This window comes from Balaenoptera musculus, chromosome 1 (genome assembly GCF_009873245.2).
Source record: "Balaenoptera musculus isolate JJ_BM4_2016_0621 chromosome 1, mBalMus1.pri.v3, whole genome shotgun sequence".
Taxonomy (NCBI): domain Eukaryota; kingdom Metazoa; phylum Chordata; class Mammalia; order Artiodactyla; family Balaenopteridae; genus Balaenoptera; species Balaenoptera musculus.
The window spans coordinates 4,216,283-4,235,725 of record NC_045785.1 but is presented as its reverse complement, the minus strand read 5'-3'; the positions used below and the strand labels follow the sequence as shown (position 1 = coordinate 4,235,725).

The 19,443-nt window shown below is 57.4% G+C and overlaps 1 protein-coding gene across 3 annotated transcripts in view; it reads left to right on the top strand.

Moving 5' to 3' along the window:
* Positions 1–19,443, top strand: part of CHD5 (chromodomain helicase DNA binding protein 5) — a 63,129-nt gene that overhangs the window by 29,649 nt on the left and 14,037 nt on the right. For 2 of the 3 annotated variants that reach the window (XM_036831479.1, XM_036831471.1), the window contains exons 12-31: positions 135–266; positions 352–460; positions 1,612–1,803; positions 1,891–2,091; positions 4,941–5,078; positions 5,169–5,290; positions 6,105–6,278; positions 6,659–6,800; positions 8,026–8,157; positions 10,862–10,979; positions 12,328–12,452; positions 13,511–13,742; positions 13,928–14,038; positions 14,291–14,463; positions 14,986–15,160; positions 15,622–15,714; positions 15,915–16,003; positions 16,311–16,444; positions 16,870–17,014; positions 17,400–17,559. In XM_036831479.1, the coding sequence (XP_036687374.1) occupies positions 135–266; positions 352–460; positions 1,612–1,803; positions 1,891–2,091; positions 4,941–5,078; positions 5,169–5,290; positions 6,105–6,278; positions 6,659–6,800; positions 8,026–8,157; positions 10,862–10,979; positions 12,328–12,452; positions 13,511–13,742; positions 13,928–14,038; positions 14,291–14,463; positions 14,986–15,160; positions 15,622–15,714; positions 15,915–16,003; positions 16,311–16,444; positions 16,870–17,014; positions 17,400–17,559 (2,897 nt within the window). The remainder of the gene's footprint in view (positions 1–134; positions 267–351; positions 461–1,611; positions 1,804–1,890; positions 2,092–4,940; positions 5,079–5,168; positions 5,291–6,104; positions 6,279–6,658; positions 6,801–8,025; positions 8,158–10,861; positions 10,980–12,327; positions 12,453–13,510; positions 13,743–13,927; positions 14,039–14,290; positions 14,464–14,985; positions 15,161–15,621; positions 15,715–15,914; positions 16,004–16,310; positions 16,445–16,869; positions 17,015–17,399; positions 17,560–19,443) is intronic. The other variant, XM_036831487.1, reaches the window with a different exon arrangement.

Below are 19,443 nucleotides of genomic sequence, written 5' to 3'. Positions count from 1 at the left end.
CCTGCCTGGTGCTGCTCTCCTGGCTGGGGCTCCCAGGGGACCGCGGGGGTGAGAGGCTTTGCATCCTGTGAGGTGCCCTCCGTGGACTCTTGCCCGGGTGACCCGCCCTCCTCCACCTGTTTACCGTGTTGCAGCTTCGACAAAAAGGGGGATGTGCATTACCTGATCAAGTGGAAAGACCTGCCCTACGACCAGTGCACCTGGGAGATTGACGACATTGACATCCCCTACTACGACAACCTGAAGCAGGCCTACTGGGGCCACAGGTGGGCCACGGTGGGGCCCCTGGGCGGGGCCTCCCGCCCCCCACAGGCCTGAGCTCTGCTCTCATCATCCCGTGCTCCTTCCCAGGGAGCTGATGCTGGGGGAGGACGCCAGGCTGCCCAAGAGGCTGGTCAAGAAGGGCAAGAAGCTGAAGGATGACAAACAGGAGAAGCCCCCGGACACGCCCATTGTGGATGTGAGCGGGGAGGGGGCCCCGGGGTGGGGTTGCCAGGGCCTCCACCTAGGCTTGGCCGTGGAGGAGGGTATGGTCTCCGGAGGTCTCTGGAGAACTCGTACAGTGGGTCTATGCACACGGAGCCGCACCTGCGCAGGAGGGGGCTCTGCAGCTCAGTCAGGGACAAGGGTGACAGGACCCAGCCCTTCCCCGCAGGGGAGGGCTCACACCCTGGAGTCTGGGTCCCCCAGCCTCATGCAGAGCGGCAGCTCCTGGGGGACAGAGCGATTTGAAGGGTGGGTCACCAGTGCACAGACTGTGGAGCAGATAGTCTCTACTCAGCGCAGCTCACGAAATTGCATTCCTTTCGTTGAGCTAATTCCAAGCACTTAAATCAAAAAGTGTGTCTCTTACCTCAGGAACATAACTGCTGATTTGCTAATTACACACCATTCTTATCTGTTCACGGGGAGGAGACCCACAACTTGCCCCGGAGCTTTGATCCCATCTGGGAGTGGAAGGTTGACTATTATTCATTTAGCAAACTTCTCTGGGGTGTCTGCTAGCACCTGGCCCTGGGCTGGCCCTGGGGGAACAAGGCTCTGCCCCCTGTTTCACGAAGTGCTCATCTTCCAAGGGCCCATGGCGGGTACACACAGAAATGGGAGTTCAGCTTGAGACTGGGGGATGCCAGGGAAAGGTGAATGGGTCTGATACATTAGGAGGACTTCATGGGGGCGGTGGCCCCGAGCTGCAGGATAAAAGGTGATGTTCGGGATCAGGCACCCTGGGCATGCATCCAACAAATGTTGCCTAAGTGCTCACTGTGTCCTGGTCACTGTATGGGACTCAGAGGAACAGGTCACCAGTATGGTGACCGCAAGCTGAGCTTAAAGTCAGAGAATCCAACACTTGGGAAACTGCCCTGATAGGAGAAGTATAGGGTCGACAAGGGAGGACTTGGTGGGAACACCTAAGCCAGGCCAGGAGTCAGGGAGGACTTCCTGGAGGAAGAGGCATTCCAGCTGTGACCTGAAGGATGAATAAGTTAGCAGGGATGAGAGGAGTGGGAAGAGTACTCCAGTCATAAGGAACTGCGTGTGCAAAGGCCTGGGGGGTGGGCCCTGGTGGCCCAGGATCCAGAGTACGTCTGAACCTCTGCCTCCTTGCAGCCCACGGTCAAGTTTGACAAGCAGCCGTGGTACATCGACTCCACGGGCGGCACACTGCACCCGTACCAGCTGGAGGGCCTTAACTGGCTGCGCTTTTCCTGGGCCCAGGGCACCGACACCATCCTGGCCGATGAGATGGGTCTGGGCAAGACAGTGCAGACCATCGTCTTCCTCTACTCCCTGTACAAGGAGGTTTGAGGCCCAGGCTGGGCGGCTGGGGAGGGGTAGCCGGTGCTGGCTGTGGGCCAGCAGCCTCAGCGCGTCCGTCTCCCTCCCCAGGGCCACTCCAAGGGACCCTACCTGGTCAGTGCGCCCCTGTCCACCATCATCAACTGGGAACGTGAGTTTGAGATGTGGGCGCCCGACTTCTATGTGGTCACCTACACGGGGGACAAGGAGAGCCGCTCTGTGATCCGGGAGAACGAATTTTCGTTTGAGGACAACGCCATTCGGAGTGGGAAGAAGGTGTTCCGGATGAAGGTGAGCACTCCTCACCCCGGGGACCCTGCACAGGCGCCCAGTCTGCCCTGGGGGCCGCAGGGGCCCTGCAGTCCATCTGGGGTCTCTTCTCTTGGGCCCTGGTGGAGGCAGTGGCTGGCACAGAGCTTCTCTTGAGGCAGAGTTACCTGCTGTATCCATGTCCTGGGGCAAAGAACCATAAACGGGGTGGCGGTGGGGCTGAAAACAGCAGCAGAATTTATCGTCTCACCATCCTGGAGGCCAGGAGTTCGAGATCCAGCTGTCGGCAGGGTCCTGCTCCCTCTGAAGCTCTGGGGGAGGACCCTTCCGCGCCTCTTCCAGCATCTGGTGGCTGCAGGCGTTCCTTGGTTTGCAGCTGTATCACTTGGGTTTCCACCTCTGTTGTCAGGTGGCCGTCTCCCCTGTGTGTCTGTGTCTCCTTCTCTTATAAAGACACCCACCCTAATCCAGGATGACCTCATTTTAACTAATTACAACTGCAGAGACCCTAGCTCCAAAAAAGGTCATATTCTGATGTTTTGGGTGGACCTGGATCTTGAGGGGACACGATTCAACCCAGTCCACCAGCTGTGTGACCTCTGGCAAGTCACTTAGCCTCTCTGTGCCCCCGGGTCAGCAGGGGTCTTGTTGAAGGGCAGGTTCTGATCCAGCAGCTCTGGGGTGGGGTCTGACAGAGTCCCGGATGATGTGCACGCTTCTGGTTCTCAGGCTGCACTCTGAGAATCGAGGACACAAAGCAGTACTTCCTGCGCCTGGCACGCGGGGGCACTCAGGCAGTCTTGGCGCTCTCACGCCCTACCTGCAGTGCTGGGGGCTGGCGGATCACCTCCAGCCTCCCCAGGGTTCCTCACCTCGGCTTTCTCCATCGTCTGGGGATAGTCGTAGCCCCAGGAGATGCTCAGTAACTATTTGTGTGGGTTTGTTTTTTTTGGCTGCGCCGCGCGGCTTGTGGGAATCTTAGTTCCCCGACCAGAGATTGAACCCTGGGCTATGGCAGTGAAAGCGCTGAGTCCTAACTACTGAACCGCCAGGGAATTCTCAATAACTATTTGTTGAATGAGGGAATGACTCAGTGATTCCAGAGGGATGGGCCTGTGGGCCTATCAGTCACAGAAACAACTTCTGAGCTCACCCTGGGGTCCTGCGATGGGCTGGGTGCTTTGCTGACTCAGCTTTTTAATTTATTTTATTTTTTAAAATTGTGGGAAAATACACATAACTTAAAGTTTATCATCTTAACCATTTTTACAAGTACAGTTTGTGGACATCAAGTACATTTATACTGTTGTGCAGCCATCACTCCCATCATCTCCAGAGCTCCTCATCTTGTAAAACTGAAACTCTGTCCCCATTAAACACTAACTTCCACCAGCCCCTGGCAACCTCCTACTTTTGGTCTCTGAATTTGATTATTCTTGGTACTTCATGTAAGTGGAATCGTACAGTATTTGTCCTTTTGTGTCTGGCTCATTTCACTCAGCACGTTGTAGCATGTGTCAGGATTTCTTTCCTTTTTAAGACTGGATAACATTCCATCATGTGAATAGACCACCTTTTGTTTATCCATTCATCTGCCCATGGACACTTGAGTGTTTCTACCTTTTGGTTCTTGTGAATAATGCTATGAACATAGGTGTGCAGAAATATTCATTCAAATCCCTCCTTTGACTTCTTCTGGGTCTATACCCAGAATTGGAATTGCTGGATCGCATGGCAATTCTATGTGTAATTTTGTTTGTTTGTTTGTTTTTGTTTTTATATTATTTTTAAAAAATTTTATTGGAGTATAGTTGATTTACAATGTTGTCTTAGTTTCAGGTGTACAGTAAAGTGAATCAGTTATACATATACATATATCCATTCTTTTTTAGATTCTTTTCCCATATAGGTCATTACAGAGTATTGAGTAGAGTTCCCTGTGCCATACAGTAGGTCCTTATTAGTTATCTATTTCATATATAGTAGTGTGTATATGTCAATCCCAATCTCCCAATTTATCCCTCCCCCTGTTTTTCCCCGTAACCATAAGTCTGTTTTCTACATCTGTGACTCTGTTTCTCTCTTGTAAAAAAGTTCATTTGTACCATTTTTTTAGATTCCACATATAAGCGATATCATATGATATTTGTCTTTGTCTGACTTACTTCACTCGGTATGACAATTTCTAGGTCTATCCATGTTGCTGCAAATGGCATTGTTTCATTCTTTTTTATGGCTGAGTAATATTCTATTGTATATATGTACCACATCTTCTTTATCCATTCCTCTGTTGATGGAAACTTACATTGTTTCCATGTCTTGGCTATTGTAAATAGTGCTGCAGTGAACATTGGGGTGTGTGTATCTTTTCGAGTTATGGTTTTCTTCGGATATATGCCCAGGAGCGGGATTGCTGGATCATATGGTAGCTCTATTTTTAGTTTTTTAAGGAATCTCCATACCGTTCTCCATACTATGTGTAATTTTTCCAGGAACAGACTTGCCCTTTCAGTTCTTGTGGCATTCCTCCTATAGACAGTATTGCTCCCTTTTTACAGGTGAGGAGACTGAGGCTTGGGGAGGTTAATTACCTTGACCAAGGTCTAGCTCAAAAGAGCAGGGCCGGTGCACACCCAGGTGCCGCCTACAGGCTCCCCTCTGCCTCTCTCAGCCCTTCCCCGCTCTCTTGGGGAAGGTGCTCTGGGCCTCAGCTGACCCCTTCGCTCAGTGGCCTGTGTCTTCCTCTCAGTCCCAGGGCTCCCTGGGCTCTCTGGGGGTCCTGTCCGCACTCCTCCTCGCCCCTTCGTCTCTGGAGACCTCGATCTGCTGCTCTCCCAGCTCTCCTCCCAAACGCCTCCCTTCCCCTCCAGAAAGAAGTGCAGATCAAATTCCACGTCCTGCTCACCTCCTACGAGCTCATCACCATCGACCAGGCCATCCTGGGCTCCATCGAGTGGGCCTGCCTCGTGGTGGATGAGGCCCACCGGCTCAAGAACAACCAGTCCAAGGTAGGAAGTGCTGACCGCTGGCTCCGGTGCTTCCTGGATGGGCCGGCCGCCTGGTGCCCTCTGACAGGCCCCCTGTCCCCCCTCCCCAAGTTCTTTAGGGTCTTGAACAGCTACAAGATCGATTACAAGCTGCTGCTGACGGGGACCCCCCTTCAGAACAACCTGGAGGAGCTCTTCCACCTCCTCAATTTCCTGACTCCAGAGAGGTTCAAGTGAGTCAGGGGGGCCGGCCGGGGAGGTGGGGTGGGGGGCAGCCAGGGAAGAGGGGTCAGTGCCCGTCCCGGCTCTGGGGCTGCTCGCTGGACCTCGGTTTCCTCACCAGTAACATGGGAGTGTTAGCAGTGCGCTGACCCTTGCCGAGCCCCTGGGAAACATCCGCTGCTGCTAATCCTGCGGTTTTTCCTCGGCTCTGCCCCTGAAGACCCCGGGGGTCCTCCTGGGCTCCTGTCCCTTCCCCACACCCCGGGCCCATTCCTGTCCCTCCACAAAGATCGAAGTGACCACATGGGGGGCAGCGATGGGAGGCAGAAGGCTGGGGTGGTGGTGGTGGAGACGGGGGTGAAGACAGAGCCCCGGCCTTCTTGTCTTCATCTGACCCCTCAGTTTCCTACTCAGGGGATTCAGGGTGGAGAATGCTGATTCTGGAATCAGGAGATGTAGATTCGAGGGCAGGCTGGACTGTATAACCTTGGGCACCCATCAGCCTCAGTCTCCTTATCTGTGATATGGCTAAGAGTCCTAGAGACTGCATGTCCAGGACAGCTTTGAGGACAGGAAGGCATCCTGTGTGGCTGAGACAGCCGCGATGGGTGGGGGTGACACAGGCTTAGACAGAGACTGGAAGGACACCTAGGGCAGGGCCAGGGCTCCGTGGCCCACCAGCCAGCCTGCCCTGTGACAGGCCTGCCCTGTGACCCTCTGGCAGGTGGCCAGGGGCTGGCTGGCCCGCTCCCCCACCCCAGTCCTGGTTCCCTTTGCAGAGGGCTTTGGCCTGCTCCAGGCTCTCATCCCAGCTTTTTCTTGCAGCAACCTGGAGGGCTTCCTGGAGGAGTTTGCCGACATCTCCAAGGAAGACCAGATCAAGAAGCTGCATGACCTTCTGGGGCCGCACATGCTAAGGCGGCTCAAGGCTGATGTATTCAAGAACATGCCGGCCAAGACCGAGCTGATTGTCCGCGTGGAACTGAGCCAGATGCAGAAGTGAGCAGCCTGCCCCGTGTCCCCTGGGCTTGTCTTCTAGATCAGAAGAGCCTGACCTGGCCTTCCTGGGCTGCTGCCCCGGGTGGGTGGGAGGGCCTTTCGGCCCCGCCCAGGCCTCAACTCACCTTTTGCACACACTTCCTTCTTGGGGCCTCTTAGATTTCAGTGACCAGGGTTGGGGCTGCCTGGGTCCTTGCACTGTCCCCGAGCAACTTGCTGGGCAGCGCCAGGCCTGTGGCTTCACCTCTCGGGGCTCCCCTTGGTCTTTCTGTAACCGGTACTTGGGCAGCAGCCCCCAGGTTCTCTGCAGAGCAGAGTGCCCTCTCGGAGGCTGGTGTGGCCAGGTGTATCCAGCTTGCCTTTCCCTCTTCCTCTGGCAGGAAGTACTACAAGTTCATCCTCACGCGGAACTTCGAGGCGCTGAACTCCAAGGGGGGCGGGAACCAGGTGTCACTGCTCAACATCATGATGGACCTGAAGAAGTGTTGCAACCACCCTTACCTCTTCCCCGTGGCCGCTGTGGTAGGTCCCCATGGCTGCCACTGTGGCCGCCGTGATAGGTGCCCTTGACCACCATGGTGAGTGCCTGAGGCTGCCGTGGAAGGGGCCTGAGGCCGTGGTAGGTGCATGTGGCTGTGCTGTGGTGGGTTTTCTGTGGCCCTCGTGGCAAGCAGCTGTGGCCGTCATGGTGCCCCTGGCTGCTGGGGCAGGTGCTCAGGCCCTCAGCTGCCAGTCCTCCCTGAGAATGATTTGGAGGTGATATGGGTCCCCACTGTGCCAGAAGTATCTGAAAACCTACCTCTGTCCACTGCTCAGCCAGGCCCTCTCCTTCTCTGGACCCCTTCTCGTGACCATAAAGTAATGGGGGGCATCGGGGCACCACAGAATCCCCTCCAGCCTCAGCGTCAGGGGACCCCAGGCCAGGATTCCGAGGGCTGACCTGGCAGTCGGGGAGGCCTGGGTGGGGCCCCCAGGTGATCTGATGTGCAGCCCTGGCTGAGAGACTGGACCCCCAGTCAGACCCCCGGCTCCAGTCCTGTGGTCTCGGGACAGTCAGTGGTCCTCTTGGGGCCCCAGGTTTATCCTCTACGAAATGGGGACAATAACAGCAGCCCCCTGAAAGGGTGAGGACCAGACCAGGAAGTCCACGTCAGTGCCCTCGGAGAGAGCCCGGCACAGCAGTGCTCACTGAGGTCACGGCTATTCTGGTTCTAATTTACACCTTCCCCCTCCCCCATCCCTGCCCCCAAACAAGGAGGCCAGTGCAGAGTTAGGCGTGGAGGCCGTACTGTGGGTGACCTAGACTCAGCCAGCCCCAGGCTGATCTCACCATGGTGGCCCAGCAGAGGCCTTTGGGCTAAGGTTCTGCCCAGCTGGGGGGGCCGGGTTGGCCTTGCCTGGATGTGCCCTGCAGTGACTGCAGAGGCCAGGCCACATTCCTGCTGGGACGGCCGGCTTGGCTCAAGACTCTGTGTCATCCTTCCGTCCACTGATGCCTGTGGTCTTGGTGGAGTGCCAGCAGGGGGAGATGGAGGGCAGGGCCGGCAAGTCTGAGCCCTGCCTGGGGGACACGGCGCTGGGAGCATCCGCGTGACCTGCCCACACGCCCTGCAGAGCCTGGCCTGACCCGGGCTTGGGCTCGGTGCTCCACCCACTGTTGGGCCCTTGTCCACTCTCTGGGGCCTCTGGTGCAGAGTCAGAGAGGAGGGGGGAGCCCCCAATGCCCCACCTTCTGCTGTGTCCACAGGAGGCCCCTGTCCTGCCCAATGGCTCCTATGATGGCAGCTCTCTGGTCAAGTCGTCAGGGAAGCTCATGCTGCTGCAGAAGATGCTCAAGAAACTGCGGGACGAAGGGCACCGTGTGCTTATCTTCTCCCAGGTGAGCTGCCCCCAGGTGGCTGCTGGCCTCCCTGCCTTCCCTAGCCCAACCCCACACCTGCAGAGGGCGTCCTGCCCCCACTAGCTGAGGGCACAACCTGCCAGCAGCCCTCAGGGCCCGATGCCATCCCCGTGTGGGTTGTGTGTCAAAAGTCGCTCCTCTGGGCCCTGGTGTGATGCAGCCAAGGAGAGCTGGTTGGGTGCCAAGTTCAAGGTGCTCAGGGCATGTTGGTGGGGAGGACCAAGGTCCTGGAGCTTCTGTCCAGGCTGGGATGACAGCCCTCTCCTCTCACCCTTGCAGCCCAGCTTCTCATGAAGGTGGGGCCCTGTGGTGGGGGCAGCCTGGGCGGGTGTGGTGTGTGTCCCTCTTTCTAGCTTGATCCTGAAATTGCACTTGCAGCATCACTTTTTGGGCAGTCAGAGGCAAAGCTGTCCAGCCCCAGGGATTTGTTTGTCTGTGCGCTTCCTTTATCCTTTTGCATCTGTCATATGTGCGGCTCTGTGCTAGGCATGGGGGTCCAGCTCTTGTCCTCAAGACCCTCATAGTCTAGTGTGGGAGATGGAGGTTAGAGACAGTTATCCAACCCCAAGGTCATCTCTGTGATGGGGGTCAGGGATGGCCCTAGGGGCCTGGTGTGAGAAACGTTCCACGGTGGTGTGACTGAGCCAGAGACTAGGATGTGGGTCCTCTGTGTGCAACAGTCCACGTGTAACAGCTGCTCCTGCCTGCAAGGCCCTGATCCCACCCCGGGCCTGCAGCAGGCTGAGGAATCTGGGGAAAGCTGACCAGGCCTGTGACTGTGGGCTGAGCTGGAAACTGGATCCAGAATCCCCCAGCCCCCTGCCAACGTAAGACATGCTTCTGGGCTGAGGCCCCAAGGGACCAAGTAGAGGGAACTGCACAACTTCTAGAAGTGTACACAGAGAGAAAGTGACAGCGATGGAGCCCTGCCAGCCAAAATAAGCCTGAAAACCCCAATTCCGAAACTCATGAAAACGTTCAGTGAGACATTGAGTGAGACATCCCACAAAATAGTAAGCAGAATCCAAGTGGAAGGAACAATAGAATAGCCTGAAAAGAGTTCAAGTAGACACATTTAGGAACCTCAAAAATACCAGAAGTGACACTCATAAATCAAGAAGAAATCGATTAAGCACAAGCAGCAAGAAATGAAATAAAACTAGCTGGATAGGAAAAGGATCTGCATGAAATGGAAAACAAAACATTTCAACAGATTGGATAAACTCGCAACACTGTTGAAGAGAATGGTGGTGAATGGGAACCTGGCATTGAGGAATTTCCCCAGAATGCAGCAGAGAGAGACAAAGATAAAACTGAGAAATCACATGGAGAATGCCGTGAGAGGCTCTGGTAATTGTGTACTAGGAGTTGCAGAAGAAGAAATAGAGAAAATGGCAAAGAAGTCAGACTTAATGAGAGTTTGCAGACAGACATGGAGAAAGATGTGAGGTCTCAGGTCTGAAGTGCACTCTGGAGTACCAAGCAAGATAAATACAGTAAGTCCCCTACATATGAACGAGTTCCATTCTGAGAGCGTGTTCATTAAGTCCAATTTGTTTGAAAGCCCAACAAAGTTAGCTTAGGTACCCAACTAACACAATCGGCTATATAGTACTGTACTGTAACAGGTTTATAAGACTTTTCACACAAATAACACATAAAAAACAAACAAACAAAAAATAAGGAAAACATTTTAAATCTTACAGTATAGTACCTTGAAAAGTACGATAGTACCAGCTACATCACTGCTGCTTTTACGCTTACTTCCAGACATCCTGGGCTTGAAATAAAGATACTGTACTACTGTACTCTATTCAGTCCTGTACAGTAAAGTACACAAAAGCACAACCACTTGTAGAGGATGCATGCGTATGACAATGTACGCCAGACACATGCACTAACTTATGTGATTGGACATGCGAATGCACGTTTGTATCTTTGAAGGTTCACAACTTGAAGGTTTGTATGTAGGGGACTTACTGTATAAATAAAGGAAGCCCTAGGCACATCATAGGGAAAATGCCACACTTCAGACCTAGTATCTACAAAGGAATGACAATCAGACTGTCCTCAGATTTCACATCAGCAACAATAGGTGGCAGAAGACAACTGCAAAACCTTCAATACACTGCGGGAAAATGGTGACTGATAATTTTATATCCAGCCAAACTATCTCTCCAGATTGATTATGGGAGGAATATGGGAGCTCAGAAGGGACTGCTTTTCTCTTCTCATAGGAAAGGGTGAAATCTGGGAAGACATCACAGAGGAGGTGCTGTTTGAGTTTCCTAGGCGGTAAGGGGGTGGGAAGAGAGTTCAGGTAATTTGGGATGGTTGGAGAGTATGAAGGAAGCATTGGGAAATGAAGCCCAGATGGGCTGGGCACCAATCCTGCAAGCCTGGAACGCCAAGGTGAGGATTTGGGGCTTTATCCTGTGAGAAGAGAGCAGGGAGGCGCGTGCTTAGAGCCGTGTCTTAGGCAGATGGCTGTGGGGCTGGTGTGGGGGATGGAGTGGCTCCGGGGGTTGAGGTTGGAGGCTGCATTCTTCAGAGAATGGCCCTGCATCAGGTCTGCCTGGGTCCCACCTGTCTCCCCACTCAGCAGGCTGTTCTGTCCTCTCCCCCACCTGTCATGGGGTCCCTGCTCTGCGGCAGTGCCTCAGGCATACCATGTCCCCTGCAGATGACCAAGATGCTGGACCTCCTGGAGGACTTCCTGGAGTATGAGGGCTACAAATATGAGCGGATTGATGGTGGCATCACCGGGGGCCTCCGGCAAGAGGCGATTGACAGATTCAACGGTACCCCCGCCCCACCCCATCCCGGGGCCCCGTCTGCCTCTCCTCCTACGCTAGGCTCTTAGCCAGACCACCCAACTCATGGTCAGGGTAGCTGCTCCTCAAACGGCCGAAGAAAGCAGACCAGTCCTTAGGTCCTAAGAGCTGGTAAAAGGGATTCATTCCGTGGAACTTTCCAGGGGCCTGCTGGGGTGCAAGAAGCCAGTAGATAACACTTGCTCAGAGCTGAGAAACAGACAAGGAGGAAGGCAGAAGGGGAGGAAAATCCCTCTGTTACTAAATGAAGCCGGTGCTGAGGGTCTGGCCAGCACCTGTGGGCTTCTGGTATGGACACCAGCTAAACCTCCAGTTATAAGCAGGGCCGGATGGGGCCTGTCCCCGGAACACAGGCTGCGGGGAGGGCCAGAGCTGAGCAGCGCTCCCTTAGAGGAAGGAGAGGGAAGGGCAGGGCCACACAGGCCCAAACTTCCAACCTGCTCTCTTGCTTGCCTGGGAAGTAGAGGTGAGGGGGGCAGGCCAGGAGCTGGCTCTGGAGTGGAGGAAACCTCTGGAGGGGGAAGTGGTCCAGCACCTCTTTAGTGGCAGGTTTGCAGCAAGTGCTGATGAGCTCTCTTTCCCTGGGGCTTGTGGCTGCTTCCCGCCTTCCACCCTCAGAACAGGGCTGGGGTCCCACGGCTCCAAAACCCAAAGCAGCGACTCCTGTGCAGTTTCAGCATCTAGATGCGGCCCCAGCACACGTCTGAGTGGGAAGCATCAGGAGTATCGGACACCTGTTTGCAGCTCGAGTAGGTGCCGTGGTCAGTCCCAGGTCACTCAGGGAAGGGCCCTGATGGGCCTCAAAACCAGCTGTCCTGCCACAGTGGGCACTGACCAGAGGGTCGGCCTGGGTCCTGGAGCTGTGACCCTGAGTGTTCCTTGGCTGCTCTGACAGCATCACGGGCAGGGGAGCTGTGAGGGCGGGAAGGACCGAGTTCTCCAGGGCTCCCTGGGGCCTGACCCTCAGGGGCTCTGCCCTTATTTGTTGGCTGTTTGCAGTTTCTTCTTTGCCCGCCTGGGCTTTGAAAATTGGTTCCTTCTCATTCTGGCTCCATCCTGTTGGCTCAGGGCTCAGAGCTGGGGGATCCATAGGGCTCAGGTGGGCTGCTCTGTCCCCCCGCCCGGGGCCCCAGGCCTCCTGCGGCTTCCCTGAGCACAGCTCAGGCCATTGTTGCCTGTGATGGGGTCACAGTTCTAGCCCTCCCTGCCCCGATCTCCCCTCCAGCTCTCCCGTCTGCCATCCACCCGTCCCCACCCCTACCCCTCTGGGTGTGCCCCTCACTCACCCCGCTGGACGCCCACCTCTCTTCCTCAGCCCCTGGGGCCCAGCAGTTCTGCTTCCTCCTCTCGACCCGGGCAGGTGGCCTGGGCATCAACCTGGCCACGGCGGACACGGTCATCATCTACGACTCAGACTGGAACCCGCACAATGACATCCAGGTGTGTGGCCCTGACACCAGAACCCTCTCAGAGGGCCCCTCGCTGACCCTGGCTCTGTGGGCTTTCCCTCCCTCCCTCCACAGACTGTCTCAGGGCTTTACCTCTCCCTGGACCCGCCTCGTGGAGTCCCAGCCCCAAGAGGGACCTGGGAGGTGAGCCCCTCCAGCTCCTTTATTGTACAAAAGAGGAAACAGCCCAGGGAGGGCAGGGGATGTGTCCAAGAACACGCAGCGATCTGTGTGACCATGACCCCTCGTCTGTCCCATCAGTCTTAGGGTCAAGGCCGTGGAGTGGGGCAGGATGAGGGGGTCCTGGGACCCAGAGGGGGCCAGTTTGGGAGGAACAGGAAAATAGAGTTGAGGGGACAAGGCCTGTGGAGGTGGGGAGAGGAAGAGATGGAGGCGGGGGCAATGGGGCTGGTGAGGAAGGATGGGAGGGTTGGGGGGCAGGGGTGGTGGGAGTAGAGACACACTCTGCTGTCCATGGCCACCCCTCTCGGGGCAGGGCCGGGCACGCACACACTTTACACTCTTGGGGCGCACACACAAACTCATGTCTCATGCACACGTGTGTGCACCCGTGCACAGTCACCCACACAGATCTAATCACACCGGGTCACGTCATGCGGACACCTCACGCGCAAATCCCCGGGCATGTCCTCATATCACAGCCTGTCCTCGCAGGGTGGCTGTGCATCCCACTAGTGGCCACTCCCGGGGAGCTGCAGCCCCCGTCTCGGCATGAGCACCGTCAGAGCCCCGTGTGGCTTCATTACGTCAGGCACACTGGCCACACTGCTGCTCACACCGCTGCCTTGCACACCTGCAGTCACACCGAGTTCCGTCTGCACAGGCACCCCGGCCCACAGGAGGCCACACGGGACGCGAGCACGGCTGCCCTGGTGCACACACGTCTCCACGGGCAGTCAGGCAGCTGGTTCCACGCAGAGCGCGCTCAGGAGCCCATGTGCATGCCTCCCCCCGCCCTCCGGTGCCTGACCCTGAGCCCCAGCCCTCTCTCGGTTGAGCCATGGGTGCTAAGCTGCAGGTCGCCCGCAGGCCTTCAGCCGCGCCCACCGCATCGGGCAGAACAAGAAGGTGATGATCTACCGCTTCGTGACGCGGGCCTCGGTGGAGGAGCGCATCACGCAGGTGGCCAAGCGCAAGATGATGCTCACGCACCTGGTGGTGCGGCCGGGACTGGGCTCCAAGTCCGGCTCCATGACCAAGCAGGAGCTGGACGACATCCTCAAGTTCGGCACGGAGGAGCTCTTCAAGGACGACGTGGAGGGTGGGTATGCCGGGTGCCGGGGCACGGGGGGGTGGTCCTGCTCGAGACACTCCCTTCCCAGGGCACCTCCAGTGTGCAGCCTTTCCCACCTCTGCTCCCCCCTCCTGGCCAGGATGGGCGGGGCCAGGGTGGCATCTCTGGGTGCTGCCCCCCCAGCTCTGCGGCCCCCCACCTCTGTCCTACAGGCATGATGTCTCAGGGCCAGAGGCCCGCCACGCCCATCCCTGATGTCCAGTCCTCCAAAGGGGGAGCCCTGGCCGCCAGCGCGAAGAAAAAGCACGGCAGCACCCCGCCAGGTAGGGGCCCACCCAGCCCAGCCCCCAGACCTCCTGTACCCCGGATGGCTTCTCCTGGAGAGGAAGGGGGCCCCCCAAACCCATTTTGTCAGGTTCCCCTGCCTGTGGACTGTAGCTGAGCGGGCAGTGGGCTGTTACATTCTCTGATCAGCGTGCTCCTCTGTTGCAAGCCCTGGAGGGGACTGGGAAGGGCCACTGTCTGGAATCTGTTCTGGTGGGGGTCCCCCAACTCTGCACCCTGTCTGCCCCCAGGCGACAACAAGGACGTGGAGGACAGCAGTGTGATCCACTACGATGATGCGGCCATCTCCAAGCTGCTGGACCGCAACCAGGACGCCACGGACGACACGGAGCTGCAGAACATGAATGAATACCTGAGCTCCTTCAAGGTGGCGCAGTATGTGGTGCGCGAGGAGGACGGCGTGGTAAGCCCCGCCCCTCCTCGGCCCCGCCCTCAGTGACCACGCCTCTCCCTTCAGCGGCTCCACCCATCTGCGGCCGCGCCCCTACCGCAGCTTCTCCATCTACGCTCCGAAACCGATTATCCCGAAGGCCGGCTCCCTGGTCTCTCCTGAGTGGGCCCTCCACCCTCCACGTGGACCCTGGGTGCTAATTATTCTTCCACGTGCCAGTTTTCCTTTTGAAACTGGGGGCCTCCTGAGGACAAGGGTGGGGCTTATTCTGTTCTATACCCCAGTGCCTGGCACAAGGCCAGGGAATACTTGTGGAGTGAATGAATGAATGAATGAATTACTGCGGCAGGAGCAGGAAGAGGAAGAACATGTGGGGCTGGGGGTGATCAGGGAAGGCTTCCTGGAGTAGGCAGGCTTTCCAGTTCCTCCTTGAGCCCCTAGAGGGTGAGATGTGATAGAGGCAGCGAGGCCTCCTAGGGGCGGAGATGCGCGCTGGCCCCGCCCTCACGGAGCCCATGGCACCTGCGTCCCCAGGAGGAGGTGGAGCGGGAGATCATCAAGCAGGAGGAGAACGTGGACCCCGACTACTGGGAGAAGCTGCTCCGGCACCACTATGAGCAGCAGCAGGAGGACCTGGCCCGCAACCTGGGCAAGGGCAAGCGCATCCGCAAGCAGGTCAACTACAACGACGCCTCCCAGGAGGACCAGGGTGCGTGTCCCGGCAGGCAGGATCGTGCCGGAGGGGAGGGCATCCCTGTGGCGGGAAGCCCTGGGCGTGGGAGAGTAGCAGCCGTGTGGAGTGGCCTGAGCCGGGAGGCGGTGGGGAGAGCTTCTCGGAGAAAGGGTGCTCCGGGGCAGGTGTGGGGTGTTGGGTATTTGGGGGAACAAGATGGGTAGTGGTTCAGTGACTTCACGGCTAGTGGTGTGACTTTAGGCAAGCCTCAGTTTCTCCATCTGTAAAATAGGGACGACGATGGTATGAGGTCTTAGGATGTAGTGTAGGGTTGTAGGGATTCTACGGGAGCTCACAGGAAGTACATGAGGGCTGTTTTCGTTGTCACTGTTCTCGGGCTGGGGTGTAGGGGTTTGGTGTGCCCCTGGGTGTGGGGGGCTCGGCTGGGCTTCTGCTTGCATAGCTCACCCTGCACCCCTCTGCCTGACCCCCCACAGAGTGGCAGGACGAGCTCTCAGACAACCAGTCCGAATATTCCATTGGATCCGAGGACGAGGACGAGGACTTTGAAGAAAGGCCGGAAGGGCAGAGTGAGTCTCAGCGCGGGGCCGGGGCCCAGGCGGTGTGTCGGGGAGCTGGTGGTCGGCGTGGGGCGCCCCGGGGGCATCAGGACAAGCATCCATCCTCCGGAGTGGGTCCTGAGGGGCCTGCTGTCCTGGGGCGAGCTGCTGGGTGGGTTGGGTCAGGACCCTGGGCCCGGCTGAGGGGTCGTGGCGGGCTGCTCCCCCAGGTGGACGGCGACAATCCAGGAGGCAGCTGAAGAGCGACAGGGACAAGCCCCTGCCCCCGCTTCTCGCCCGGGTCGGCGGCAACATTGAGGTGGGGCCTGCGTGCACACCCCGCTTTTCCAGCTCCCCTTCCCCAGATTTCTCTCGTCCCCTTTCAGAGCAAAGAACTCCCCGCTGCTGCCACTCCCGGGGCGCGGAGGAGGGGCGGGAGGGCCGGGGGGTCACGCTGGGTCAGTGCCAAGTAGAGGTGGGCCTGGGACAGGCCCTGGTCTGGGCTGTGCCCCTCTGGGTCCTGCCCCCGCTGGAGACCCCTGCTCCTCCGTGCCCCTCCCTTCCCTGTGCTTTTCTCCCACATCTCTGAATTCCCCGCTCCCTCACCCTGATCTCCACCGGCCCAGGTGCTGGGCTTCAACGCCCGACAGCGGAAGGCCTTTCTGAACGCCATCATGCGCTGGGGCATGCCCCCCCAGGATGCCTTCAACTCCCACTGGCTGGTGCGGGACCTTCGTGGGAAGAGTGAGAAGGAGTTTAGGTAAAGGGGCTGAGGCGGTGGCCCGGGGCGTGGCCGCCCGCCCTGCAGCGGGCAGGCTCCGTCGGGGCGAGCCAGCACGATGGGTGGCGTCTCCGCCGGGTTAAGGGCATCCGGAGAGCTCACTGCTGTCCGATGTTGGCGTGCCTGGGGTCCAGGCCTGGGCAGGGCTCATTGGCAGAGAATGCTGACCAGTCCCCTCTGCCAGAGCAGCTGGTGTTAACGGCAGCGCGAAGGATCTGGGTTATCCGGGGCGAGGGCCGTCCCAGGAGGGTCCCCTGCCCGGGGGGCCTCTTCTGTCCTTCCCTGGGGCCTGACCCAGCCAGGCCTGGTTGGGAGGCAGGCGACGGGTGATGATTCCAGCCAGGAGGTCCCCCGGGGGTCCTGCCGGCCCCCCACTCCCTGAGCCCCGGTCCCCCCCACCCCAGAGCCTACGTGTCCCTCTTCATGCGGCACCTGTGTGAGCCGGGGGCTGACGGCGCGGAGACCTTCGCAGACGGCGTGCCCCGCGAGGGCCTCTCCAGGCAGCACGTGCTCACGCGCATCGGGGTCATGTCACTAGTTAGGAAGAAGGTGGGTGAGTAGCCTTTGCTGGGCTTTTCCTGGTGGCCGACCACGGCCCAGGTGTGCCCCTGGGGGGTCAGCGGGCAGAGGGCAAGTGCCTGGCTTTCCAGGGTCTGAGTCAGGCTAGAGGCATGGACCCACGATGCCTCTCTGGGTGGGGAAGTCGGAGCGGGTGGGGACTGGAGGCCGGGATGGCAGGTGGGGCCGGGCTGGGGGTAGGGGCTGGCAGGGGAGTTTGCAGTCAGAAGGGCATGTGGCTTGGCCAGCCTCGGGTGGAGGCGGCACCTCTGCCTCACCCCAAGCCTGGGACGCCCCCAGTCCCACGGGCTGCCCTGAGGCCCTCAGTTCTGAGCTCCGACCACCTCCCTTCCTGCTTCCCTCCCACCTGCCCCAGGTTCAGGAGTTTGAGCACGTCAATGGGAAGTACAGCACCCCGGATTTGATCCCTGAGGGGCCCGAGGGCAAGAAGCCAGGCGAGGTCATCTCCTCGGATCCCAACACACCAGTGCCCGCCAGCCCTGCCCACCTTCTGTCTGCCCCGCTGGGCCTGCCAGGTCTGGGCTCTGTCAAGCAGGGGAGGGCACCTGGGTCACGGGAGATGGCGAGACCCCACGTCCTCCCCACATCCCACAAGGGCTGGCCTCCCTCCCCGCCCAAAGCTTCTGGCTGCAGAAGTGTCACTCCCCTGAGAGATTTTCTTTTTAATGGCAGCTTTTTTTTTTTTTTTTTTAGCACCTTTAATATTTATTTATTTATTTATTTATTTATTTGGCTGTGTTGGGTCTTCGTTTCTGTGCAAGGGCTTTCTCTAGTTGCGGCAAGCGGGGGCCACTCTTCATTGCGGTGTGCGGGCCTCTCACTATCGTGGCCTCTCCCGTTGCGGAGCACAGGCTCCAGACGCGCAGGCTCAGTAGTTGTGGCTCACGGGCCCAGTTGCTCCGCGGCATGTGGGATCCTCCCAGACCAGGGCTCGAACCCGTGTCCCCTGCATTGGCAGGCAGATTCTCAACCACTGCGCCACCAGGGAAGCCCAAATGACAGCTTTGAGATGTAGTTCACACACCACCGTGTTCCATCTTTAAAACTGTATTATCTAGTCGTTTCTAGTAGATTCATAGGATTGTGCAACCATTGCCTCTAATTCCAGAATGTTTTCATCACCCCAAAGAGAAACACATACTCATTAGCAGTGGCTCCACATTCCTTCTCCTCGTATCTTCCTCAGCAGCCACTAATCTACTTTCCGTCTCTATGGGTTTGCCTATTCTGGACATTTCATGTAAATGAAATTATACACTATGTGGCCTTTTGTGCCCGGCTTCTTTCACTAGCATAATGTTTTCCAGGTTCATCCACGTTGTAGGGTATCAGCACTTCATTCCTTTCTGTGGCCGAATACTATTCCATTGTTTGGATCCACCACATTTTGTGTATCCACTCATCAGCTGATGGATTTTGGGTTGTTTCTACCTTTTGGCTATTGTGGATAATATTGTGAGTAACATTGCTTTGAACTTTTGTGTTCAACTGAAAACAAGTGTCTTCATTTCTGTTGGGCGTATAGCTAGCAATGGAATCACTGGGTCACATGGTATAACATTTTGAGGAACTGCCAGACTTTCACAGCGACCACACCATTTTTCATTCCCACCAGCCACGTGTGAGGTTCCAGTTTCTCTACATCCTCACCAGCACTTATCTGACTTTTTGCTTACAGCCATCCTAGTGGGTGTGAAGGGGCGTTTCGTTGTGGTTTTGATTTGCATCTCTCTTTTGATTTGCATTTCTCTTTTGATTTGCATCTGTGATGGCTGAAGATGTTGAGAATCTTTTCATGTGCTTCTGGGCCATTTGTGCGTCTTCTTTGGAGAAATGTCATTTCAGATCCTTTGTCCTTCTTTAATGGGTTATTTGCCTTTTTGGTGATTTGTGTGTTTATCTGGGCAAAGCATCTTCTTCCCTCAGTCAGACCCCTCAGGCCGGGGGCGTCCTGCCTATCCCAGGTGACAGGTGAGGCCCCGAGAGGCTCAGCGCCTCTGAGGACGTCCTGCTTCTGGGCTCAAGTGCCCTCTAGTTTACTAGACATGCCTAGCTTACTTCCTGGACCCGTGTGCCCGTGGGCAAGTCCCTTACCCTGCAAGCCCCGTTTTCTCATCCGTGATGTGGAGCCAGGATAGTGACCACCTTCCAGGGCTGCTCAGAGCACGTGGGTCACTGGCCCTTTGCAGGATCAAGAACTGACTCAGCGTGGGGGAGGCACGTGGCCAGTCAACCAGCCTGAAAGCCGGGACCACACCCAGCCGTCCTGGCTCCTAGTCTGGGCCTCCACCTACCTCACTTCCCTGCTTCCAGATGGGAGGCCCCCCACCCCCGCATGTAGCTCCGTCCTGTTGGCCCCTGGCTTTGGCCTCACTGGGCCCAGGGTCCTCCCACGCTCC